The 24540-nt window shown below is 36.6% G+C and overlaps 1 protein-coding gene across 12 annotated transcripts in view; it reads left to right on the forward strand.

Annotated features, from left to right (window-relative positions):
- The window catches only part of KCNIP4 (potassium voltage-gated channel interacting protein 4), a 368227-nt gene that overhangs the window by 270810 nt on the left and 72877 nt on the right, over window positions 1-24540 (forward strand). The window contains exon 1 of one of the 12 annotated variants that reach the window (XM_015862838.3): window positions 9622-10300. The exons of 8 other annotated variants lie outside the window; for them this stretch is intronic. In XM_015862838.3, coding sequence (XP_015718324.1) covers window positions 10189-10300 — 112 coding nt within the window. In that variant the 5' untranslated portion in view covers window positions 9622-10188. Of the gene's footprint in view, window positions 1-9621; window positions 10301-19226; window positions 19344-24540 lie in introns of those variants that run through there. 3 more of the 12 variants (XM_085545639.1, XM_085545642.1, XM_085545638.1) reach the window with 3 other exon arrangements.

Below are 24540 nucleotides of genomic sequence, written 5' to 3' on the forward strand. Positions count from 1 at the left end.
TAATAATTGTCTTTCTATTGTTTTTACATCATTGCTTTTGCTTTTGCTTTTTTTTTTTTTTTTTTTTTTTTTACATCAGGCCATGATTCTGGATGAAAAATGATTCTCAATATTTATTTTACTGCTGAATGTTTTATATCTCAAGGCACAAAATGAAAATAATGATAGGTTCTCATAGAAAATTGTCATGACTCACTTTTGAACTAAAAAACCTGCGCTGTAGCAAGTCAGAAGGGTCACTGGTTAGCAATTGCTTCAAAGAGCAGCATGCAGCTATGCCCAGGACCACGCATGAAGCTGCAATCTCTATTCTTTGTAAAATAGTTCTTGATGTATTTTACAGTGCCGAGACTACCCCCAAAATTGTCATATATAGTCAGAGCTTTTCCTTCTTCAGAAAAGCTGTATTGTGCAGAGCGTTCAACCAGACTTTCACGCTGTGGACAGGGCTGTAGCTGAGGTCTGGCAGCTGGATCTGGTATTCTGAAGGTGTCCAAAACCTTCCTAAAGAGTCCATCCAGTAAAATTTGGTTTCAGAACTTATCAGTACCCTTACTGCTTCCCAGCACAGGACATAACTCTAAAATGCTAATTTGATCATCGGACAACTTGAAAATGCATAAGTAAGCTGAACATTGCTCCTGCTTGGAGTATCCTGAGTTGGAAGGGACCCACAAGGTTCATCGAGTCCAGCTTCTGGCTTCATGCAGGGTCACCCTATGACTATAAGAGCATTGTCCAAATACCACTTGAACTCTGGAAGTGTGATGCCATGAGCACTGCTCTGGAGAGTCTGTTCCACAGCCACCACCCTCTGGTGAAGAACCTTTTCCCAGTACACAACCTGACCCTCCCCTGCTGTAGTTCCATGCCGTTCCCTCAGGTCCTGCCACAGAGCAGAGCTCAGCACTGCCTGTCTTCTTCCCGTGAGAAGCTGCAGCCACCATGAAGCCACCCCAAGGGCCCCTCATCTATTCCTCATCCCTCTTTTCTTCTAGGACCTTCACCATCTTTATAACCTTCCTTTGGGTGTTCTCCGCTGGAGACTGATAGCTCCAAAGAGGCAAAAATGGTTGGAAGTATTCCTTAACTTTTGTGTCTTTTTTTTTTTTTTTTTTTTTTTAAATAATGTACATTTTGCTTATGTGTGTTCTTGATGAGCATAAAAACTGCCTTAGTTCTGTGTCAGCACATCTTTTTATTTCTATCATAAAAATCCATCTTGAGTCATTTATTTTTTAAAGAAAAATCAATATAGGTATGTTTGTTTGTTTGTTTTGTTGGGTTTTTTTGGTTAAACTTCACAATCAATATAGCATGTATTTCCAAATACTCCAGTATGTGCTATTGTTTGGGATGGAAGAGAAATTATTGCATTTGTTCAAGCCATTTAATTATTTTTGTATTTTTCTCCACCTATACTAAAATGTTTGCTGATTCTTAACACATTAATGCTACTGAGAAGCTTCTTTGGGGATCAGAAATCTCCTCACCCTGCTGAACGGGAGCTTCTCCTTAACAAATAATGTAGCAAGTATTGCTTAACCTTTACAGCAGTTGCATTCCCTTTCCCCCAAAACAATTAAAATGAAACAAAAAGAAATAGCAAAGAAGTGAGACAGACACTGCATTCTGTTAGCTTGTGACCCAGAGCGGTTATCAAATGCATCTTCTTTGGTATGCTAGACAGTGTAATTAATTAGGAAGAAAAAATATACCAGACTGGAATTCACCAAGAGAATTTGCCTGCTGCCTGAGCACCTTTTGTTATAGACTTAATTTCTTCCTACAGAACTTTGTCTTTACAAATGACAAAGTTAAAAGTACTGATGATATAGACATGTTCTATATACATTAAAAACTGTAAAAAAAAAAAAAAAAAAAAAAAAGGATTAATTATAAACCATGATGGTGGTGAGATACTAGAACAGGTTGCCCAGTGAGGTAATGGATGTCCCCTCCCTGGAAACATTAAAGGCCAGGATGGATGGGGCTGTGAGCTACCTGGTCTAGAGGGAGGTTTTCCTGCCTGTAGCAGGGGGGTTGGAACTAGATGGTCTTAAAGGTCTCTTCCAACCCAAACCGAACTGTGATTCTGTGATTAAATATACAAAGTTTATCTCCTGTGTTTCCAAAGGATTGCCAGTGTAGGACTGCAACTGTGAGATGCATACTCAAAGGGAGATGAGTACTGTCTGCAATGTGTGGACACATCCATTTATTATTTTTTTTAAATCAAGTTATTTTTCTTCTGTTTTAACAATCTTCTGCCTTGGGAGGGCCTAGTTATTCTTCCATGTATTACAGTTGTATCAGTCAGAGACAGCATGTTTTACTGTCAATGCTAGCTAAGAAAAAGTTTCAAATAAATATTACCGAAACAAACATCAATTGCAGTGAGTGAATGGGCTGAATTCTTGACACGCTCTTAGGGTATCTCTCTATTGGAATAAAGTTCCTTAAAACTAAGGGCGTAATTAGGCATCTATTGATGAGGGGTATGGGTACTGAGTTTTATTTACTTTTGAATAATAAGATAAAATATAATAAACTATTTAATATTATTTTGGTCTGAGAAGGACATTAATGAAATACTAAGACTATGTCTGGCAGTCCAGCTTGATAAACCTGCTCATTTCTAACAGGGCTCCACTTAAGAACATTTAGTAACTAGTTTTTCCATATAGCTGTTTTTCTTAGTTGGAGTGGGTCCAGCAAAGAGCAGAATGGTGGGGAAGGTAGGGAAGTGCTTCTCGGGAGATTAGAGAAATTAAAGCTTATGGCTTGGTCCACACATGTATATTGGAGGGAAATTATTCCTAATACTCTTAGCCTTAGAAATGGCTGAAAATAGCTTAAAAATCTAGCAATCTCTGAACCATGTTTTAAAACATTTTGTTTAAGAGGGAGGAACACATGGAGATGTTTTTTTTGTTTGTTTGTTTTTTGTTTTGTTTTTGTTTTAATTTTGATATAGCCATTTGCATGTCAAGCATGTGAAAACAAATTCGTGACCTATAAAACTACTGTACCGTAACCGAGTATCTGCTTATACAAGCTGCAAGCATGGAACATAGAAGCTGTGATAATCCTTGCAAAGTTGGCATAGAATACTGTTATGTCTAAGGTTTGGCTGGAGGTTCAAAATATCATGCTTCTGTATTTTCTTGCTTCCCTTACTTCAGTGTTTGGAAGAACCTCACGATGTTGCAGTCTGTTGTAAATTGTAATGCTTCCTTAGGGAACAGATGAAACCTTCCTTTTACTTAAGTGATAACAAGGCACTGTAAACTTATTGCTTTCTTCAAGGGCTTGTTTTGTACTGTTGCTGCTTTCCAGAGTGCTAAAACAGCAAATCTGCTGAAGCGGAGCATTTTTCATTGTGCTGCATGGACCCTTAAATATCACTGTAAGGACAAATTGTTGGGCAGGGAAAAACTGCATTAGTAATTCCAAAACATCATTATGTTGTACTCTTTCTTCCAGTCCCTCCCAGTAATGATCTGCTACTTCTTTCTTTTGAGAACTAATGAGAGTTTAGCACACAAAATCTTTCTGAATCATTAATACTCTGCCAAACTCATACTTTTGGTGGTGGATTTTAAAAGTCCATGAGATTCCTAACTGAGAGAAAAATGTAAAAAATAAGGGAAAAAATAAAAGCAATGTCCTTGCCCCTTTTAGTTTGTTATATATCCTGTATGTCTCCCTTTCTCAACACTACTAAAATTTCTCTGCAGTAAACCCATTCACTTTTTCATTGAGACACACACACTGAAAATGACCTTCAGTGCCTAGGAGCAAGAAGAGAACTGGCCTTAAAAGGTGTTTTTTTTCTGCTCCCAGTAGATGGGCAAGATCATCTCCTTGATCTACTGGCTGCCCTCCTTTTGATGCAGCCTGGGGTATGGCTGACTTTCTGGGCTGTGAGGGCACATAGCTGGCTCATGTCCAGCTTGCCATCCACCAGTACCCTGATATCCTTTTTGACAGGATTGTGATATATTCTTTCACCATCTTGTACTGATAGTATGGGTTGCTATGACCCATGTACAAGACATTGAATTTGGATTTCTTGAACCTCATGAGGTTTTCCTGGGCCCCCTGCTTCAGCCTTTCTAGATCCTTCTGGATAGCTTCCTGTACCTTGGGCATGTCAACCACACCATGTGCACTCAATTTCACTGTTGATGTAATTGATGAAGATATTAAAGAGTATTGGTCCCAGCACGGATCCCTGAGGGGCACCACTCATCAGTGGTCTCCATTCAGACAATGAACCATTGACCACCACCCTCTGGGTATGATTCTGCAACCAGTTCTTTATCCATTGAACAATCCAAACTATATCATTCCAATTTGGAGAGAATGTTATGGGGGACTGTGTCAAAAGCCTGAAGAGCAGATAGATGACATCAGTGGCTCTTCCCTTGTTCATTAATGCATTTACACCATCATAGAAGGCCAGTGTGTTGGTAAAGGAAAACGTGTCCTCACCGAAACCATGCTAGTTGTCTCATATCACCTCCCTGTCCTCCACATTCTTTAATACAGCTTTCAGGAGGATCTGTTCCATGATCTTCCCCAGCACTAGGGTGAAGTTGACAGGTCGGTGGTTCCCTGGGTTGTCCTTTCTACCTTTCTGAAAAAAAGACATAACATGACTTTTTCTTGGTCACCAGGAGCTTCACCTTCCTGCTATTACTTTTGAAATATCATTGATTGTGGTTTGGGAGTTATGTCAGCCACTTACCTCAGGACTCTGGGATGCATCTCATGGAGACTCAGAATTATGGATGTTCAAGTTCTTTGGGTCATCATGAACCTGATCTTTGCTAACAGCAGGAGGGGCACTCAGCCTTCTCCTTGTCTGTTTTTATCAGCCTGTCTCTTTTGCTCACTAGGAGTTGGTACTCCTTCTTCGACTTTCCTTTTCTGGTTGATGTACCTGTAAGAAGCCTTTCTTATTCTTAACCCTTTGCCAAGTCCAGTTCAATCTGAGCCTTGGCCTTCCTGACCCAGTCTTTACACATCCTAGCAGCATTCCAGTACTCCTTTCAGGGTACCTGTCCCTGCTTGCACTGCCTTACATATGTCCAGCTGGCTTCTAATAGTTACATTACACTGTAGTTCCACAATGTAAACATATTGTTTACATTGTGGCGCAAGTGGTAGAAGTGCCGCTCTGCTACACAGAGGCTCGAATCCCGGGGGCTGGACTTGATGATCTCTAAGGTCCCTTCCAACCCGCACAAGACTATGATACTATGATGATGATATGTTTATATTTACAAACTTGGTAGTGACAGTCCCTACTACTGCAATATTAAGGGTGATTTAGTATAAAAAGTAGAATAGATCTGTGTGCTGAGGATGTAGTCATATTATTTAGAGATAATTTAGTTTGCCAAGTAAGCCAGTGAGCCTTGCAGTAAAACAAAGCAGAATTGGATTACTTGCTATTATTAAATGTAATTTCACCTTGTTTAGGAAAGAAATGGTTTCTCTCTAATGCTTTGCTAAAGCTTTACAAATTAAAATGCTACTGTTGCTCCCATGGCCAATCTGTTTAATTTACAATTCACTTGTGCAGTAGCTCGAAGAATAATTGTATAAGAAGTTATATCAATTAATTTTATAGGAAAATGAAACCACCTGTAGCTGTTATGTCACAAGTTAGAGTTTAATAATGGTTTTCTTTTGGGATTGTTTTCAGTTCTTGCTTTCAGATCAGTAATATCCAGAGTCCTTTGTTTTAGATCAAAGGAAGAACACAGGCTTCTAGGAGCAAGTCAGAGTCAGAAGGTGAAAACAAAGAAAATGACAATAATAATAAAAATAATAAAATCCCATTCTAGAGCCTAGAATAAGACAACTAAAATGAGGAACTCAACTCTAGATGTTTATAGCCATGGCATTATTTTGGTGTATTTTACTTCAACATATGAGACCAAGCAATCAGCATCTTGGATATCATATTTTCATCCTGGATTGTTAACCTAAGATATCTTTTCTACAGACGTATTGATTTTTATTTTTATTTTTTAACTTTCTTTGTATCCACATACAGTCATCAAAGATCTAGGGCACTTAGTTTAACTATTAAAGATGATATATGAAATCTGACAAATTTCATGTTAGGTAATTACATTTTGCATAGGTCTTCTGTCTAGAGAAAGTTTTCCTGCAATTTTGGTAGGATAAGTGATCTGCTACTGCAGTATTGTGCTTTTCAGTAGCTGCAGCACTGGAGAGATAAACAAAGTAATTTTGTATATTTGCCTCATTTTTCTTTTTTCTCGTATGAAATTACACGGTATTGTGTGTTTATCTGTATCAGCCTAAGCAGAAGTTGTTACATTCAGAAGTATGAATTATTTTACCCTGAATATAATTCTTGAAAGGATCTGTGTAAATTGATCACTTCTCCTAATTCTGAGAATATTTTCCACTGGCCACAGCTTTTTTCTTTAGATAAAAGTTTTTCTGTGTTGAAAACTGAAGATTATTGCCTGTGAACAGATATCTTACTAGCTAGCTAATAGGAGGATTAAATTAATTATCAGCCAGATAACTTGCCTAATAAACTCACATCTGACCTCAACAAGGAAATGAATATTATGAATTCAGCAGACCTGCACATAGATGTCCTTCCTATGTTTATTTGACAGTTTTTTTCTCTTCTGGCTGACTGACATTTCCCTCTGGAAAAAGAGAGCAGAGAACGAAGGACAACTAATTAATACTTTTTAATTTTTTTTTCTTTTTTTCTTATTTTGATTTGTCAACTATTTTTAGCCAGTTTTAAGAAAAAAATACCACATAGTTTCTAATGAACTATTACTGCTAACCAATCAAAGCTTCCCTCCCCCACCCTGGAAATTGCTTCTAATACTGGTCAGATGTATTCATTTGAGGAAAATGGTATAATTTAAGTCAATTGATGAGTAATGATATATCCTCATCATTAAAATTATTTTCAGTTTTGGTCAGTTCCAGTCCAAATTAGACAGTAGCAGATACAGGGTGTGCATATAGGAGAGAAAGGGAAATCAAAGTATAAAGAGAGCCCTTTTTGAGCCCCTGTACAAGCAGATGTCGAAAACAAAGTATGGTGGAAAGACATTAATTACTTGAATGTATTTTAGATCATATATATGTGTTTTGTTTTTTTTTACTGTCATGTATGAGTGTCAAAAATTGAATACAAGAATTTACAAATGATAATCAAAACTCCATGTAAAATTAAAGCTGTAAAATGAAATTTCCTATTTTTACTGCATCAATTACACTGTCAGACAAGAATTTACTGGAATTAAACTAAATCATCAATGTATTTAAGTTATAGGTTAATACCTGATAATTTTGAAAGAACTGTTTAATCATATACAATTAAAGGGAAAGTTTACACCCTAATACACAACTGAAAGAATTAATAGTTACCTATTTTTAGTATTTCAAATGTTTATTCCTTATGTGTTCTATTCATAGCATCCTACATGTTATTCTGAAGCATTTGCTACTTTTAGTGATGTGTTACATTGGGTAGATTATTGTTGTGTTTTTGTTTTTTTAAATGGCAGATCTTACCTGCTTTAAAATTATTAAAATTTAGTTTCCCACACATAAGCTTTATAAAGAACATTTCCAAGAATTCAGAAATACACAGCAATCAAAGTGGAGGTGTCATATCCACAGTCAGTTTATCTACCCCAGCCTTTGAGAAGCAGCACGGTCATGCATCACAATGCAAGATGGACTCCTCTGTTGCTGTGAAGCAGCAGATCAAACTCATGGTCTGTTTTTTTTCTGTAGGGATTCATCAGTAATTTGGAATGTTCCATTTTGTGGCTTAGGTACTTTTTTTGTTTGTTTGTTACAACTTATTAAAGAATCACTAGGCTGTTTATGCAAACTTATATATTGCTAAGTCAGCACCAGAATGCATCACAATGTCCAAAATGGATGAGGGAGTTAAGGAGTGACAATGACCCAGAACAGTGTTTGGATATCATAAGCTGTCTGCTGATGTTTCACTGCTTCATGTAAAGGATGGTGTTTTTCTTCATATCCTGAAGAGGGCACTGAGGAAAAAATTACTTTGAACAGCTTTTAAGATTTTCTCATACTGTCAATACAGGCAACCCATAGACTTATATAGAAATATTATAAAACCCATAGCATAGAAATATTTTTTTTAGAAATATGGCTCAAAATAGGAAGTGAGAGGTAGAAGTTAAACTTGGCTATGAATTTAGGAAGTGATCAGAATACAAAGAGGTATCTCATTTAACTAATTTGAGACAAAGATAAAAGTAAATGGTAATGTAAAGAAGGAGAAAAGGAAGAGAACTTTACATGAAAATACATTAAATACTGATAATACAAGAAAAATGCAGATGAGGTCACTGAATTTGGGTTGATATCTTTTGATTGTATGGTTTCCTACAAAAAATCACTAGCTTTACTGATGAATAGGAAGAGGAACTGATTTTCAGTTTCAGAATATATGTAAATAATTTAGAACTCGTGACATTTTAGTATTAAATACCTAGAACAGTAAAATCAGAGGATATTGTTGGCTATATGTTGCATAGATTAAACCTAAAAAGAACTGAAGTACAAATGTGATTTCCCAATAAGTAAAAGTATTCAGCTTCTAGAGCCCTGTCTATGGGTAAAAATATGTGATTTGTTATTGTAATTCAACAAAGATAGCCTTCAAGGAAAAGCAAAAAAAAAGTTGGTTGTCAATTGGAAATTATATTTTTTTTCTTTCTTTTTGTGGCAGACTATAAAAGGATCATTAATGTTACAATTTATTATCTAGAATTAAAATGTAATAGTTGTCTGACCAAAAGTAAATGTTTTTAAGCTTCTCAAGAAGTTCTTAGGAATTGTTTTGAATGGAAAGTGTTAAGTCATCTAAGATTAGCAGTCACTCTCACACCTTGTTAAAGAGATTGCTTTCAATGTTAGAAGTTATGTGTTCCTTTAGTAAAATTACTTTTTTCTAAGAGTTCCCTTCACTTCATGCTGGTGCCTTGTAAACTAGTGGGCATGATTTAGTTAAATGGTTAGGACAGGCACCAGATTAGCATTTGGGTCTAACCTTACACTGTTTACACATGTGCTGCATAAATATGCTTCAGAGCCTATTATTTACACTGGGTACTCTCTTGGTAGTCATGTTAGTAAACACAGGGCAATTAATTTTATACAGACTGAACAATAAATCAGCTGGCATCATAAGCCTCTTTTCTCATCCCCCTGATGCATTGCCTGGGCACGATCTTCCCAGTAGCTGTTGAAAATGCCTAATTCCCATGTCTATGAATCAGTTTGTGGTTCGGCACTTCATGGTTCTTGTTCTTAGACAGAAAAGCGCTGTTTTGTTCTTCAATCAATAAATAATACATTCTCCCTGGCTGCAGAATGGGGATTTGGGCAGTGCATGTCTCCTTGACACCACTATATTGTGCTGGGTCTAGGCACTGATCGTGCTGACATGCATTTCTTTAATTTTCAGTCTTATTTCCACTAAAGATCTTAATTAAATACTGGTGATGTATAAGACAGTGGGGACAGTGCTTCCTTGCACATTACATCTTTTGATACAGAGGGCAGGGATTTTCTGACTTGCAGCATTCAGCATGTGTGAGATGTCTGTCTCTAGTAAACTGTCATCTGTCATATTTAACCAAACTTGTGCTAAAATAAGCTGGGGAAGGACTGCAAAACTCAGAGAGAATCACAAAGCCTGAGTCTGGAAGCAGTGGAGCTTCCAGCAGAACTGACAGCAGCGTGCTCCCTCGTGCAAGTTCTCAGGGAACGTTTCTTCTTGGCACCGGCACAGCAAAGTCTGCACTTCTGGCACAGATGTTCCTCCAACAGCTCTGAAGTAAGGCTGCCTGCTGGATACCATGCTATGCCCGGGGGTTAGTGGTACATCTCAGCCTCTCAAATTGACTCACCTCTGATGAAATCCAGCACTTAAAGAAACAAGAGATGTGGGGCTTTAACTGATAATTCTGTCTCAGCTAGGGTGGCTGGTGAACTGCCACAGCCCAGCGCAGCGTCGCTTGGCACTGCTGCAACTTTCTTCAAAGCAAACTATTGGTAAAATCCTCTTGTTTCCCTCTGATCACAAGCTGGTGTGACAACTGGAATGATTTGCCTGTTGGAAGAATGTTGACTCTAGAGTGGGAGTCGGAGGGACTGCAAACAGTGGGTATTGTTGTGATTATATTTGCATCTCTGAAGCTGCTTCATTTGCTGGGACTGATTGATTTTTCTGAAGGTAAAGTGGTCACTTGCAGTTTGTGCTGTTTCTAGGTGTGGTATCTGATCTGCTAAAATAGACTTAGAGAGCATCAGGTATAAAAGCTGTGAAATGAAAATGCTTGGAAAGAGAAAATAGCAGTCAGACTAAAAATCTAATATTGTTCCTGCTGCTTTTACTTTGTTATTGTAAAACAGGAGTAGATGTTAGTTAGATGCTAGCATCAGGTTGGAATTTTACAAAGAATTAAAAAAGATGAAAGCAGAGAACGTAGCATTTGTCTGTCAGTTGCTTTGAAAGCTGTTCACTGCCAGACAACTTGGTGCATTAAGTGAATCTTAGCTCAGTTCATGTTTATAACACTGTTTTTTCTGATTTATGCATTTAGAGGTGTGATCTGACTGCATCTGTGTTTTAGATCAGTTTCATAGATAAATGCAAAACACCATTATTACAGGATAAGTAACATAGGTACAGCTTTAGGAACATATCTGCTTTATACTTTCCCAAATAAATAAAGCTCATATGGCTATTGTGTATGTTTTATACTCATATATGCATAATTAAGATATGTTTTTAAATTCCTGTTTGGTTGCTCAGATTCCTGTCTGCTCCCTACTTTATGGACCATATCATTTCATCTACTCTCACAGAAGACTTCACAATCATTTTAATAGGAATTTTATCTGTATACAAATGGTGTGGTTTTTAATACTTGTTTTATTGAAATAGGCTGTTTTGGCTTAATGTTTTTGAACTTTTGAACAAAATTTCTTAGTGTGTACTGCTGTAGTAAACAGAAACCATTTACTCACTAAAACATTTGCTCAGAAAATACTTGCTTTTCTCAGTGTATTAGTACATGTGAACCAAAACCAATCCTTTTTGCTATGCAATAGCTTTCAAGTCAGAAACAGATAGCTAGGGAGAGCACTCCAGTTTTCTGAAGCATTAACTTTTCATCATGGAATAGGATCTTTGCTGGATGCAGATTCACATCATCACCTCATAAAATTGTTCAGTGTGCTGATAAAATGTGAAATCTTTAACACAGCACTTCTATAGTTATTGAACTATTGAAATAAATCATCCTTAAAAGCATATGTGGAGACAATGTATAACTGTTGCTATTTTTTTATACAATGCATTTCTTGTGGAATTGAGGTATTTTTTGAATTCTAAACAATGAGTAATTTTTCTCATAATGCACACTTTTTATTTCTTCATGCTCTTGGTGTGTAGCATTTTTAACACCTAAAAATTCCTCTTATCTTTTAACTTCTACTTCACTGTGCATGGTAACATAATTTATAGACAAATAACTATAAAGTATATTTTTTTTTAGCAGATATTTCCATCTTATCTTTTCACAACATTCCATTGTCAATAAGTCTGGAAAATGCTTCATGTAATTTCAACTACATCAACTTCAAAAAAGAAACCACCAAAACAACATAAACAAACAAACAAACAAAAGCAACCAAAAAAACAAGACCACCACCAACAAAACATTGAACAGTATAGTGATTTTAACATAAATGTAAGTTGAACAGAATATTAACTGAAATGCAACTTTCTCTGCTTATATGGCCATTATCTACATTTTTCCTTACATAATACATTCGTATGTACCTAGTGACATAAAACAAACCTTTAAATGTAAAAAGATTAAACATTACAAGGTATTGTGGGTATATTAAGAACATCTTCAGTGTGAATAGCTCCAGTGTCTCAGAGGATTTCCAGTTCCCCTAAGGCTGATGTAGTGTATTTAACTCTTCCATGCTGGGGTGCTGCCATTACCATTAAACAAGAATACTGCCCGAGATGATGAGGGATTATCTATAAGATGATCAAAACAAGTGGCTAGTTGTTTTCACACTGAAATGCCAGGCTTGCTGTTGATGTGCGAAGAGGACCATGATTGAATGGTCAAGGTTGATCTTGAAACCAAAATGGGCATTGAACCCTCCCCATCTACCCCATAGAGGCTGAAACAAATCTTCTGTAAGTAGGCTTTCTGATATCTTAATGTACTTGTCTTAATAACTCAGATATTTGACTTGTTTCAAAAATATCACTGACAGGGAGTCCCAGTAAAGGGCACAGAATACAGATACAGGACGAATCTTTAGTTGCTAATACGTTAATGCTCCACAGATTTTACTGAAGTTGTGATGATGTTTTATGCAACTTTCTACCAGCAGAGTAGGAAACTGCAGCAGCTTGCTTATTGTTTATTTTTATAGTTATTTACAGTTTGCTACAAACTACTCTGTTTTTTCCATGCAAATACTTTCAGGTTTATATATTTTAAAAAGATAAATAGTATATAATATCTCATGGAAAAAAATCTTCTTCAACTCAACAATGGGAAATATTTTACCTACTATGACTCTTCCTCAGATATCTCTTCTGCAAAAGTGTTTTCAACTGTGGTGGACAGCCACCCTCCTTCACTTTACAAAGGGAAAGGGGTTTTGGTGAACATGAGCTTGACTGCCTACACTCCTCCATGGGGATGTTAGATGAATCCAGGCAACCTGCACAGTTCTATTACAGTGTTGAGTGTTTGACGGGACAGGGAATCTGACTTGATCCTAAGTTCTTACCTAGGGACCATTTTCTGCTACTTCATCCCTCTTTTACTTTCCAGTAAACAGGAAAAAGTAGATCAGAATCAGGGGGAAGCTGATTTCACTGGTGCCAGCAATCTCTTTTAGTTATAAGCACTGAATTGAGTTAAAACCACTTTCACTATGAGAGTGAAAATGTCTTTTTCCTCTCCTGTTACTTTGAGAGTGGTTTGATGCTGATCAATATCTTCCCTCCGTCTTCCTTGCCTGAAGCTTTTGCTGCTGGGTGAGCTTTTGCTTTGTTATTCAGCTATAAGGGGTACAGAGGAAGGAGTTCAGAAGTAGAACAGAGGATCAGTGCACCAGATACAGAGGTAAAGAATCTACCAGAAGCTTGGAGGGGAGAGACTGGAAAAATAAAGAATTTGCTTTATTTATATTTGCGTGCAGAGAATATTTGTCATGTGATAGCAATATCAGAGAGCTGCATAAACAAAGTCTTTAATGAGGCACACTTTGTACTTCCTCCTTCACTATACATTGATTATGTTTTTAAGTATAACATGCCATATAGAAATGTTTTGTGAACATAACAAAACAGCATTGTAATCTATTCCACACCCTACTATTCCCACTCTTTTGTTTCCACTGAGTTCTATTTTCAAAGCTTGCTGTTATCTTTTAAGTGCTTATTCGGGTGTATCTTTGATGTGTGGTTGGCCCACAGTTTTATACATCTTTGAACTGAAAGAGGACTAAGTAGAATTACTTGAGGCTCAGTTTCTCTTATGGTGATGCAATAAGAGCAATTCACTTACAGTTATCAGGGAACATATCTGTATGCAAAGTCACATTTGAGAGTAAACTAAGTATTGTTGCTGTGGTTAGAATCTGGAAATAGGAGAGTTACATTCTTTAAGGGTAGTTGTCTGTCTTCTAGATGGAAAGGTATGGAAAGACCAATTTTTCTTTCTGTGTTGAATGGACAGAAATCCAGGAGATGTGTCAGTGCATTTGAGCTGATTTGTTCTGTCACACTAACATGCTGAAATGTGTCCTCTTTTCTAGCTACTCTGGACTCAAATACCTAAAAGCACAGTGAAGATAAGCTTAGGTCTGTCTGCAACCATCTGTGTTAACATGTTGTAAGTTACCCTTACATTTTAGTAAAAACAGGAAGGTTTAAAATATTGCCTCAAGTTCATCATTACTCTCCCCTTGTAGTAAATGAATGACATTACTAAATCTGTGTGAGGATGGCAGTCAAAGTATGAGATTCTCCACTGAATTTAATATCCAAAAACTCTGATCAGTATGGTATCCATGCTACTGTATGTCCATATCACTCTAAATTTGAAGTTTGGATACTATATATAAAGATTGGGAAGGTATGCTTAATACATGCTGTAAACAGTCTCCTGTTACAAGTACAGCTTGTGTAACCTTCACGAGTGTTTCTGGAAGGATCAGGTATTAATTATATATTTTTTTTTACTGTAGATAAACCACGTATGTTTAGTGTGCACTCACCCACTGTGCTAGAACTACTCTCTGGCTCAGGATCACACAGTATATCTTCATCCTGTCTTGGGGAAGACACCTGTTGGCCACCCTGCTCTGGGAGGGCCCTTCTTCTCAATTACTTGGTCCTCCTTTTGAGTTCCCAGCCTTGATTTTTCTGCAAGAAGTTTTTCTTAGTGATGCTCAATTTAGCTTGAGGGACTGACTATTTTGAAGGAGTTAGGACAGTTTCTCTTTGTGATCCTCTCTGCAAAGACATGGTTACTTTTGAGCATTTTCTGAGTTTTCATTCAAGGAATGCTGAATATTCATCTTAAGGAGATCATTCAGGAGATGTCTTGGTTTTTACCACCTTTTACTCCAGACTTGATCAGATGCCTCTATCTCAGGATGATTTTACCATAATTGTTCACATAGATTCTGAATACCTATGTTGAGTACAAACACATCTGTGAAACAACTGCAATATAATTAACACCTGCAGTAGAAAAACAAGGGACTAGGGCTTATCGGAGCATATCAAATCCAGCCCTTCATCTTGCTGTTACAAGATTTTAAAACAAATAGATTCTTTACGGCAAAGAAAATCTGAAGATGAAGAAAAGAATGCCCAGAAAACACTCAGAATTCAAGCGTAATAGCTCCAAGAACCACTGCTGGCTAAAACTGTATGTATTTTGAAAGGGAAGAATGTAGTTTCTCCCAGAACATAAGGACAAACACCTCAAAGAGAGGCAAGTAAAATATATTTAGTATGTGTAACAAAGACTGCATCTAATTGTGGATGCCAGAAACTTCCTACAGAATACCCTGTAACTTATTTTCTCTCTGCATGCTGCCATTGCTTCAGGCTGGTTTTAAAACATAGCTCCACATAAAGTATTTCATTTTATGATGACAGAGATTTGCTGTGACAATGTATGCTTCTGAAACATAACTACATGCAGTCAGCTGAGTTAAGGTGAGGAGAGAAAAGCATTGCTTCCGTACTTCGGGGCTGAGAATCTGGAAGGCTTTACTGTTAGAATGTGATGTTTGCAGGCATAAATAATGATAGTCTAATGTGGCATTAAAGAACCAGATTAAATATGTACAACTGTAGAATATATATATATCCATAATTGTGTTTTAATGTAGGAGTAATATACTTGCCTTTGGACTCTTGAAATCTTAAACTATCTACTCCATCTTTGACACAATTTTCAACCAGAATTTTTTCATCTTTGATATCAATGAAAACACATTGATACTCAATTAAATCTTAGGTATTTATATCTCTGAGTTATGTGCAGATCTCAATGAAGCATCAAGACCTACAGAGCAGTTGAATATGCTCCACATAATGAGAAAATGATAACATTAAAACAATTATGCTATACTTTTACTATTCATTATGCATTTTAGTTCATAGTAAATATTCTTATGGAATTGTCTTTGAGAAAAATCGTAAAAGCAGTTATAAAGCTGAATTTGCCATGTTTGGGCTCTCGTGCTGTAGCAGCATGAACAAACACATACCAGGCTCTTTGAGTTACAGAAAAGTAATATGCCCTTCTGAAGGCTGTAGTCTGTGTATGTTTTTAACTACCATAACAGTAGATTGAATGCATTTATATATATATCTGTGTGCATTGGTTGAAGAGAGAAATAAGATGAAATTAAGACTTTGTGTATCAAATTCTGGCACTAAGTAACTTTAAAGAGCGATGTTATCCCAAAGAAGCAACTGTATAATGAAAAGTCAGACAAGTTCTTGGTGTTTTTTACTTTATATACACATATATATGTACATATATATGTGTGTGTGTGTGTGTGTTATTATTGATCAAATTATTATTATTTTCCTATAAAATATTTGATTACTAAATAGTTGATATTTCCATATTAGAATAGCAGGCTGTTTGGCAGATTGAATATTTTATACTTGCTTTTAAATGGATGGATGGATTCCATATGTGGAATTATCTGATTTTCAGATGTTGATTTAAATAAACTGAACTTGAATATTTCTGAGAGACATCTGTCCATGTCCTCGTGCATTGTATTTTCAGCCTTCCTCTAATCATATAAGCAGTGAATGATACCATATAAAACAAGGCATTGTTCAGGCTCTTCAAAGTAAGAAGGGATATTGATCAAAGTTCACTGAAATGAGTCAAGATGAAGTGCAGCAGTTGACTTTTGTGTTGCTCCTAAAGGTAGTTTGTTCCTTGCAGATAAAGCTGCTGGGTTTGGAGTGGGATAGAGGAATTAGAGGAGAGAAGCAGTGGTTGAGAAGGGAATAATAAGGTCTAGCCAAGCAAATCAGTTTCAAGGCAAAGTGCTGGTTCATCGTGGCTGAATCTGCAAAACAAAGCTGTAATGTTTAGCCTATGTACTAGTGGTTTGAATTCTTTCCTTTTCTTTGTATTGTAAATTTTTTTAGATACCTATATTTCTCAGTACAAGATTGAGTTCTGGATTTGGCACATCATCATGGAATTTGAACTAAGCCAAATTTATTAGGTTGGTATATTTACTGCAAGGTTATTTTTTTCTGAAGCAGTAACAAGAATCCTTCCCTCAGATAGCAACAGAAGAATATATTCCTCTTGAAGAGAAATGTCATTGAATCTTTGGACAAATGACCAGGCAGGGGTACTGTTTACACTGAAATGTTTACAGTTGTGTTCTACTGGTTTTTGATGTTTTTTACCTAAGCAGGAGTGAACATTATCCTTAGATAACCTACATTCAGCTTTTCCCTGTATTTCTTAAATAGGTTGACTTGTTTATAACATGCTTCATTATTTTTCTGTTACATGAGTACCAATTATCAGCAACTTCATTTACATAATTAGAAGATTTGACACTAAATTGTTAGAAAGCTGGTTTGGTATTTGGGAACTCTCATTATGATTCCCTTCCTTTGTGACCTTTGGGTCTAGAAAATGGTGGAAATTATACTAGTTAGCTCACAAACTGTTTTAAAAGAAAGTAGATGAGAAGATACTTTAGATGCTGGAGTAGTGAGGCCGTATGACATGCATGTATGCAGATCCCTTATAATCACGCTGTCGAAACTTGGAGTCCAAGATTGAAATGTGATTGTGATGATAGCTATGAATAGCTTCAAAATGCTTCAAGACTTTTTATACATAAGGCCTTCTGAATCCAACCAGAAAAGTTCTGGCAGTAACCAATAGTCCACTTTATTCTTTACCATTAATGATTTCTATTTTGTTGTTGAGTAATTGGGTAATTACATCTCAGATTCTAATAAGTGATCACTGTAAGAATTTTACTTTAGTATAGTAAGCATCTCCTGTTGAACACCTATATCCTTTCTTCATCTGTTGCATATTGCCTATTCTTTCTAAGCAATAATAGATTAAAAAATGGCTTCCTTATTTATTACAAATAGTATTTATTTATTTATGCTTATATGTAATGGATTCCTTTGTGATGCATATAGTATATATAACACATGTATCACATATGTAGTGAAATATATATTGCAAATAACCTTAGAATGTCTTCATTTTATGGTGTAATAAATGAAAGTAGACAGATATGAAGAATTTCATAAATTGCAAATAACAATAAGAAATATTTGTTGCTTTTTATTTCCTTATAAATATTTCAAACTACAGGTCCTATTTCTGCATCTCTCATTCATTATATGCTTTTAATACAACAAATTTGTAAGGTACATGGATTTTGAATTTCAATACAATATAATCTGATAGGAAATTGTGAAGAATTTCTATAGGATTCTCTTTTTTCCAAGGAATATAGGAAATATATTTCATTCTAATTTAATACTGTAATATAAATAATAAATTGAGAATATTATGTAATTTGATGTTGCAGATAGACCTCTGGAGTTACAGAATCACTAAGGATGGGATCTTCTTTGTTTTATTTCAATAATGACACAATGCAAATACTTTATTTCTGTTATATTTCAGTAATTAATAGTATGGTTTAAATTGCTGGGGGGGGGGGGGGGGGGTTGCGAAAAAAAAGGAGATCTTGTTTTCATTTATTTCTCCTTCCTCTGGGCAATTTTTCATTCTCATTACTGGAATCACTAAACTGAGCCCAATCAATTAGCTCGGAATAATTGTTTTGGGATTGTATTCAGCCCCTGATCTTCAGATATAGCAGAAAACTAACTTTTCTGCTCCCTTTCTTTTCTCAGATGAACAAATCTAATGCACTGGACTACATAAAATTCCAACTGATTTCTTCAGAGATGGAACATGTCCGCCACTTTATTTTATCTCAAAATATTATGCAAAATATTATGCAAATATTATGCCAAATATAGCAGTCAAAACAAAAGTATAGGTTGTTTTCATCAAAATACTACCAATAAATGGATGCTTCACTGTGTACCCATATATCACCATGCATTTGTGGTTTTGGATTTTTTTCCAGATAGAGATGGAAATGCTGAAAATAGTGTCATTGCAAGCTTTTATTCAGATCTCTTTCATCTGTGCCAGGTTAAACAAGAATCTCATGAACACTTGAACAGAAGTGTCTGAAAAGTCATAATTAAGTAAAATTCTTAGTACCAGTTTTTTCCTTTTATGAAATTTACTGATTAGTGCAATTATGCATTATTTGTGTAACCGGAGGCTGTAGTCATGTCTATACTATTGATTATTATTTAAAAAAGCTAGAGAGCATCTGGCCAAAGGCTTTACAGTTCAGAGATCGCTTCTGTTTGTACAGATTGGGAAGCAGATGGTGAGAATGCAAGTGGGTCTGGGGGCTGCAGTCTCATTTATACTTCTCTGCTGCTCAGAAGAAGCAGCAGGTCAATATTTATTGCAGCTCACCTTTTCTTTACTCTCCAGAGCATCTCTAATCATCTGATGGGAGGGGGAGATTCCATGCCATGCTTGCCTGAATAGACAGCAGGACAGAACTACTCCTTGGAGACTCAGGTCCTACTCACCTGAGTATAGGAAGAGGTAAATTAACTAACATTTGCATGCCACCAGATGCAAAGACAGGTGGAGATTTTCTGCCTCTTACATCGGTCATAATCAGACCCAGAGGCATTGTAATGGAATCATTTTCGATGCAGTGTTGAAGAATTGTGGAAGGTTTCAGAAGAAACTTCTCTGAAAATCAAAGCCAGATCGATTCATGACCCCGGGTTTTGGTCTGTGTGACCTAGTTTAGTTGCCTACCTTTGAAAATTTGGTTTAGGCATTAATGGTTCTTTGCACGCTATTTATCCGCAGCATAAAGTATTTTCATTTCTTGATGGTTTTATAACCGTTAAGTAGTTGGAAATATGATCACTCTCTTCAGTGTCATAAATCGTGGCAAAACTAAAACATGCCCAGTCACTCAATGGATCTGGCTTCTGCTGGACTAAAGTAGGATATAGTATACTTAGATGGCCAGAAAGCTGCCTGGAAACCGCATAAAACTATTCAACAGTGAGAAAAGATTTTTATAGCTCTGTTTTTTACATAATCTCTCTCATTCTTATTTCAATAAATACAAGTCTTACCCTGCAGGCAGTAAGTAGTGTTATTTAACACCAAGTGATTCACAGTGTAGTACTACTGTACTATACAGTTGTATGTTACTGAGTGAAAAAACATACCTTACTATAGTTTATTACTTTAATCCTATTATAATTGCATTCCTAAATTAGAGCATTCTTTGTGCTTTAAACTGTATTTCAGAATGCCCAAGATAGTATAATTCTAAATATGAATGAAAAATAAGCACTGTCTCAACTTGAATATTGTAAGCAATATCATTCACATTTTCTACTATTTCTTTTCGGTTGTAGTCTTCTAGTGAAATATTCCTCTCTGTTGCAACCTTAGTTCTTAAAAAGATATCTAGAGGATTTTTCTTTTTTTTTTAACACTCTAAAAATATCAGAATGTGATCACAATTTCAGTTAAATATCAAATGTTGTAGCTTGTTTTGTGGAAGGCCAACTGATGCTAAATCTTAAATAATTGCCTTCCATTTAATGTCTGTCATTTCTTCATGTATTTTACACCAGTCAGGTATTGCTCATTCAACAGCAGCATAGAAGATAGACAGTAACTCTGAATTGACTATTGTAAAATTGGAATTGAAAGCTTAGGTGCTTTTTCGTTGATCACCACAGCTGTCACCCAGCAGTTCTCAGAAAAGCCATCTTTGTCAATTGAGGAAGACAGGGCCAGCCTCTGAGCTTTTTAGTGACACCTTTTTTTCTTGTCTTCTATGCACAGCAGCATACTGCTAAAGGGTATTTACTGGGGTGAAAAAAACTCAATACATTTCATGATGTCATGATAGTAATAGTGTTTTAATTTAATCAGTAAATAAAAGCCACATTTTTTTCAATGCAAATATGTATAGAATTTGTTTCCTTACCTTCCTAAAATTAGTAGGATAGTAATAAAAATCAAAAAATGAGCTCATATGTCTGTGGCCTAGAAGGGTGATATTTGTGAGAAGGTTGGACTGAGATTAATTGAAGTGATTCTTCAAGATGATAAAATCTGTATGATAAGGTACTTGGATAATGAAGTAGGTGTGGGACAAAATGAATGTGCACTGGCCTTTAACAAGGAAAGTGAGATAGTAAGAACATTTGTGCCAAAGACATCACAACAATCCCATACATATGCACGATATCAATCTATTATAAAAGCTGGAGGCTACAAAATAAATGGAGTTAAGTCAAAACAGTCTCAGTCTTGCTTGCAGAACCCTTCATCAGTGCTTTATACTGTTGTTGTAATAAAGAATTAAAAAAGCATCCTTGAACATGAATTATCTAAGTGCTGTAAATGTTAGCTAGAAAGGAGATAACATCACCAACAAAATATTAGCCCACAAACATCACTGGGAACTCTAATGGGAAAGTATCACCTAAAAGGGGGGGAAAAAAGCAAAAACTTAATAACCTTATAGAATTAAACTAGTTCAATTATTTGAAGAATAAAAGTTATTCTTAGCACCAACTAAAAATGTACAGTTTGTCCCAATATTAGGTTTTTCTGTTTTCTTTAAGCATTATGTACTGCAAAGTGCTGCCTTACCCTCCTATATTCACTGTCTTGATATGTAAGGCGTCTCTGTACCTATTTAATGTTGTGATGCCTCATAGTAGTGGCTCCAAAGGATAAGCAGCCAGGCAGACCAACCACCAGTTAGCTGGGGTAAGACTGTGCCCAGGATTTGGTGATTTTGAGACAAGAATTCTCTCTACTCTCACATCCCTGCATGTTATTCACATTTAAAATACAAGAGCTGTTCTGAAAGTAATGCCTCATATTTTATTATGTTGGCTCATGATGTCAGAGGCAGATGGTGGTGGTAGGGCATTGTTGGTTGAACCTTTCTGCCAATATTCTGTTAAATTTTGTAGCCGTATGATAGACGGACAGTCTGACATGGAAGTGTATAAGAAGCAAAGGCATGTTACTGAATTCCTCCATGCAGAAAAAATGGCACCCAGTGGCATTCATCAATGGTTGCTGAACTTTTATGGACACCAAACAGTGGATATGAGCATAGTGAAGCAGTGAGTGATACGTTTCAGCAGTGGTGAAATACATGACTGCTATAAGCCAGAGTCAAAGTGGCAGTTTGTGAAATAGCAACATGTGAATTCCCAATGAAGAAAAAGCTCAAGACATAGGTATAGGGATGTGCACTGTATTTTGGCATAGGAAAGGGGTGATCCTTCTGGATTTTCTGCAACCCAAACAAATCATCAAATCTGACTGCTGTATTGCAGTGCTGACTAAGCTGAAGGATCAAACTTCTAGAGTTAGACCAGAGAAGAAAACAACTTCTCTCCTGAACTGTGATAATGCCAGACCCCATACCAGTTTGAAGACCATGGAGCACACTGCCAGTCTTGGTTGGAATGACCTAGAGCACTCACCACATAGTTCAGATTTGGCACCTTCTGAGTTCCATGTGTTTGGACTGATGAAAGATGGCTGTGTGGGCAACACTGTTCTATTAACAATGCTGTCATAGTAGCTGTGAAACAGTGGGTCCCCTCTACTGGTACAGCTTTTTATGAGCATGACGTGCAGTCTCTTGTTCATTGCTGATGAAAATGCATAGCTGATGGTGATGAGTACGTTGAAAAATACTGTTTTGTAGTTGAGAATGTTCTCTGTCAGCTGGTGTTCACAGAATCACAGAATTGTAGGGTTTGGAAGGGACCTCTAAAGATCATCGAGTCCAACCCCCCTGACAAAGCAGGCTCCCCACACCATGTCACACAGGTAGGCGTCCAGGTGGGTCTTGAATATCTCCAGTGTTATTGTGCTCATTGCAGATGTTGTACTTTATGGAAATAAATAGGAGCAGTTGTGAAAATAAATAGAAAGCATTACTTCCGCAGCAACCTATGTATGTGCAACAAGATGGATCAGTGATGAGTGGCGTCCCCCAGAGATCAGTGCTGGAACTAATACTTTTTAAATATATTCATCACTGACATTGGCTGTGGGGTCATATGCACCCTCAGCAAGTTTGCTGATGACACCAAGCTGTGAGGTGTGGTCAGCAAACCTGAGGGACAGGATGCCATCCAGAGGGACCTAGATGGGCTTAAGTGGGCCCAGATAAACTTCGTGAAGTTTAGCAAATCCAAGTGCAATGTCTTGCACCTGGGTCAAGGCAACATCCACTACCAGTACAAGCTGGGGATTAAAGGATTGAGCATTGCCCTGCCAAAAAAGACTCAGGGGTACTGAGGCATGGAAAGTTGGACAAGAGCCAGTGCTGTGCCCTCATGGAACAGGAAGTCAGCCATACCCTGGACTGAATCAAAAGGCAAGATGGCCTTCCAAAGTTCCTTCCAATTCTAGGGATTCTGTGATTTTTGTAACAAAGCAAATTTCAGACAGCTCAGACTTTTAGGAATAATATTTACAGTGTAATTTAAATGAAATTCGAGTTAAAAGGTCTAGCTGCCATTATTCCTTCTGCAGCAATTTTAAATTAGGCTTCTATACAGAGGCATTTTAGCTGTTGTGATTAAATGAATGCAGTGAACCATAAGCATTTTTTGTTTTGTTTATTTGTTTGTTTTCTGAATACGTATTGCATGAAAAACGTATTTCTGAAAGAAGTATAGTTGTGAAGTTTTGCAGTATATGTTCAAACTAGATATCTGTCTTGTATTTTTGCCCGTTTTCATTTTCCTATGAGGAACCCTTGATAATATTCTTTGTTGAAGTCATTGGGAGTTCAGAACACTCAAGAAATGCAGAGTAAGTCCTTCTTATTGCTATCTGCAAAATAATAATCTTCAGATAATATGAATAAATTACTGTTTTTCAAAGATATGTAAAGGTCAGCTTCCACCTGTCTGTATTTTTGCAGAGGAAAATTTCCACTTGCTATTGTTAGCTTAATAGTTCCTATTAATAATGAAGCACTTTTTTGAGAGGATAAAAATAAATTGAATGTCAGAGGATTTTCAGACTCCTTTACAGATGATGCACAAATTTTATTATTTACAAAATTGCATTCTGAAAATGAGTCCTTTTAAGTGCCTTTTGGAGGCTTTTTTGTTTTATTTGTTGTATTCAGAGAGGAGTGGGGTTTTTTTGTTGGTTTGTTTTTGTTGTTGTTTTTAGCACATAAGTGTAGTAACTGAAAGACATCTTTGGCTTAAGCCTATTCCTTAGGCAAACTGCTGTGTCACAGTGGCTGACCAGTTTAATAGCTATGAAGAAATCTACCTTGCTAGGCAATTAATTCGTAGGAAAATCACCTTTTGGCTTCTTCTGCAACCTTTAATCTTTCCTTGGTCACAGGCTAGCAAAGAAAAACAGCTTAGCAAAGGTAATTGGTTTTACAGAGCTCCCACAGGTGGAACATGGAGGCTGCCTCCCAGACATTCAGCCTATGTGTGGCCAACCACCCCCTGCCAGGAGCGTCATGGGTGAATCACCTCTGTCAGTTGTCGTTCTTCATGATTTGGAAAAACAGGATGACCTCCTGATCCTGAATTACAGCAGTGGAAGAGTTTTCAGAGAGCAGCATGAGCAAATAGTCTCTATACGTTGTGTGTTGGTTTCATTTCTCGTAAGCTGGTGGCAGTCTGTCAAAGTTGGGACATGAGGATCCTCATTTTGCCACAGTAAAAGTCACCCTGTACATCTCCTGAGAGCAGCC

Source organism: Coturnix japonica, chromosome 4 (assembly GCF_054131305.1).
Source record: "Coturnix japonica strain WE chromosome 4, WE-NBRP24, whole genome shotgun sequence".
NCBI classification, from domain to species: Eukaryota; Metazoa; Chordata; class Aves; order Galliformes; family Phasianidae; genus Coturnix; species Coturnix japonica.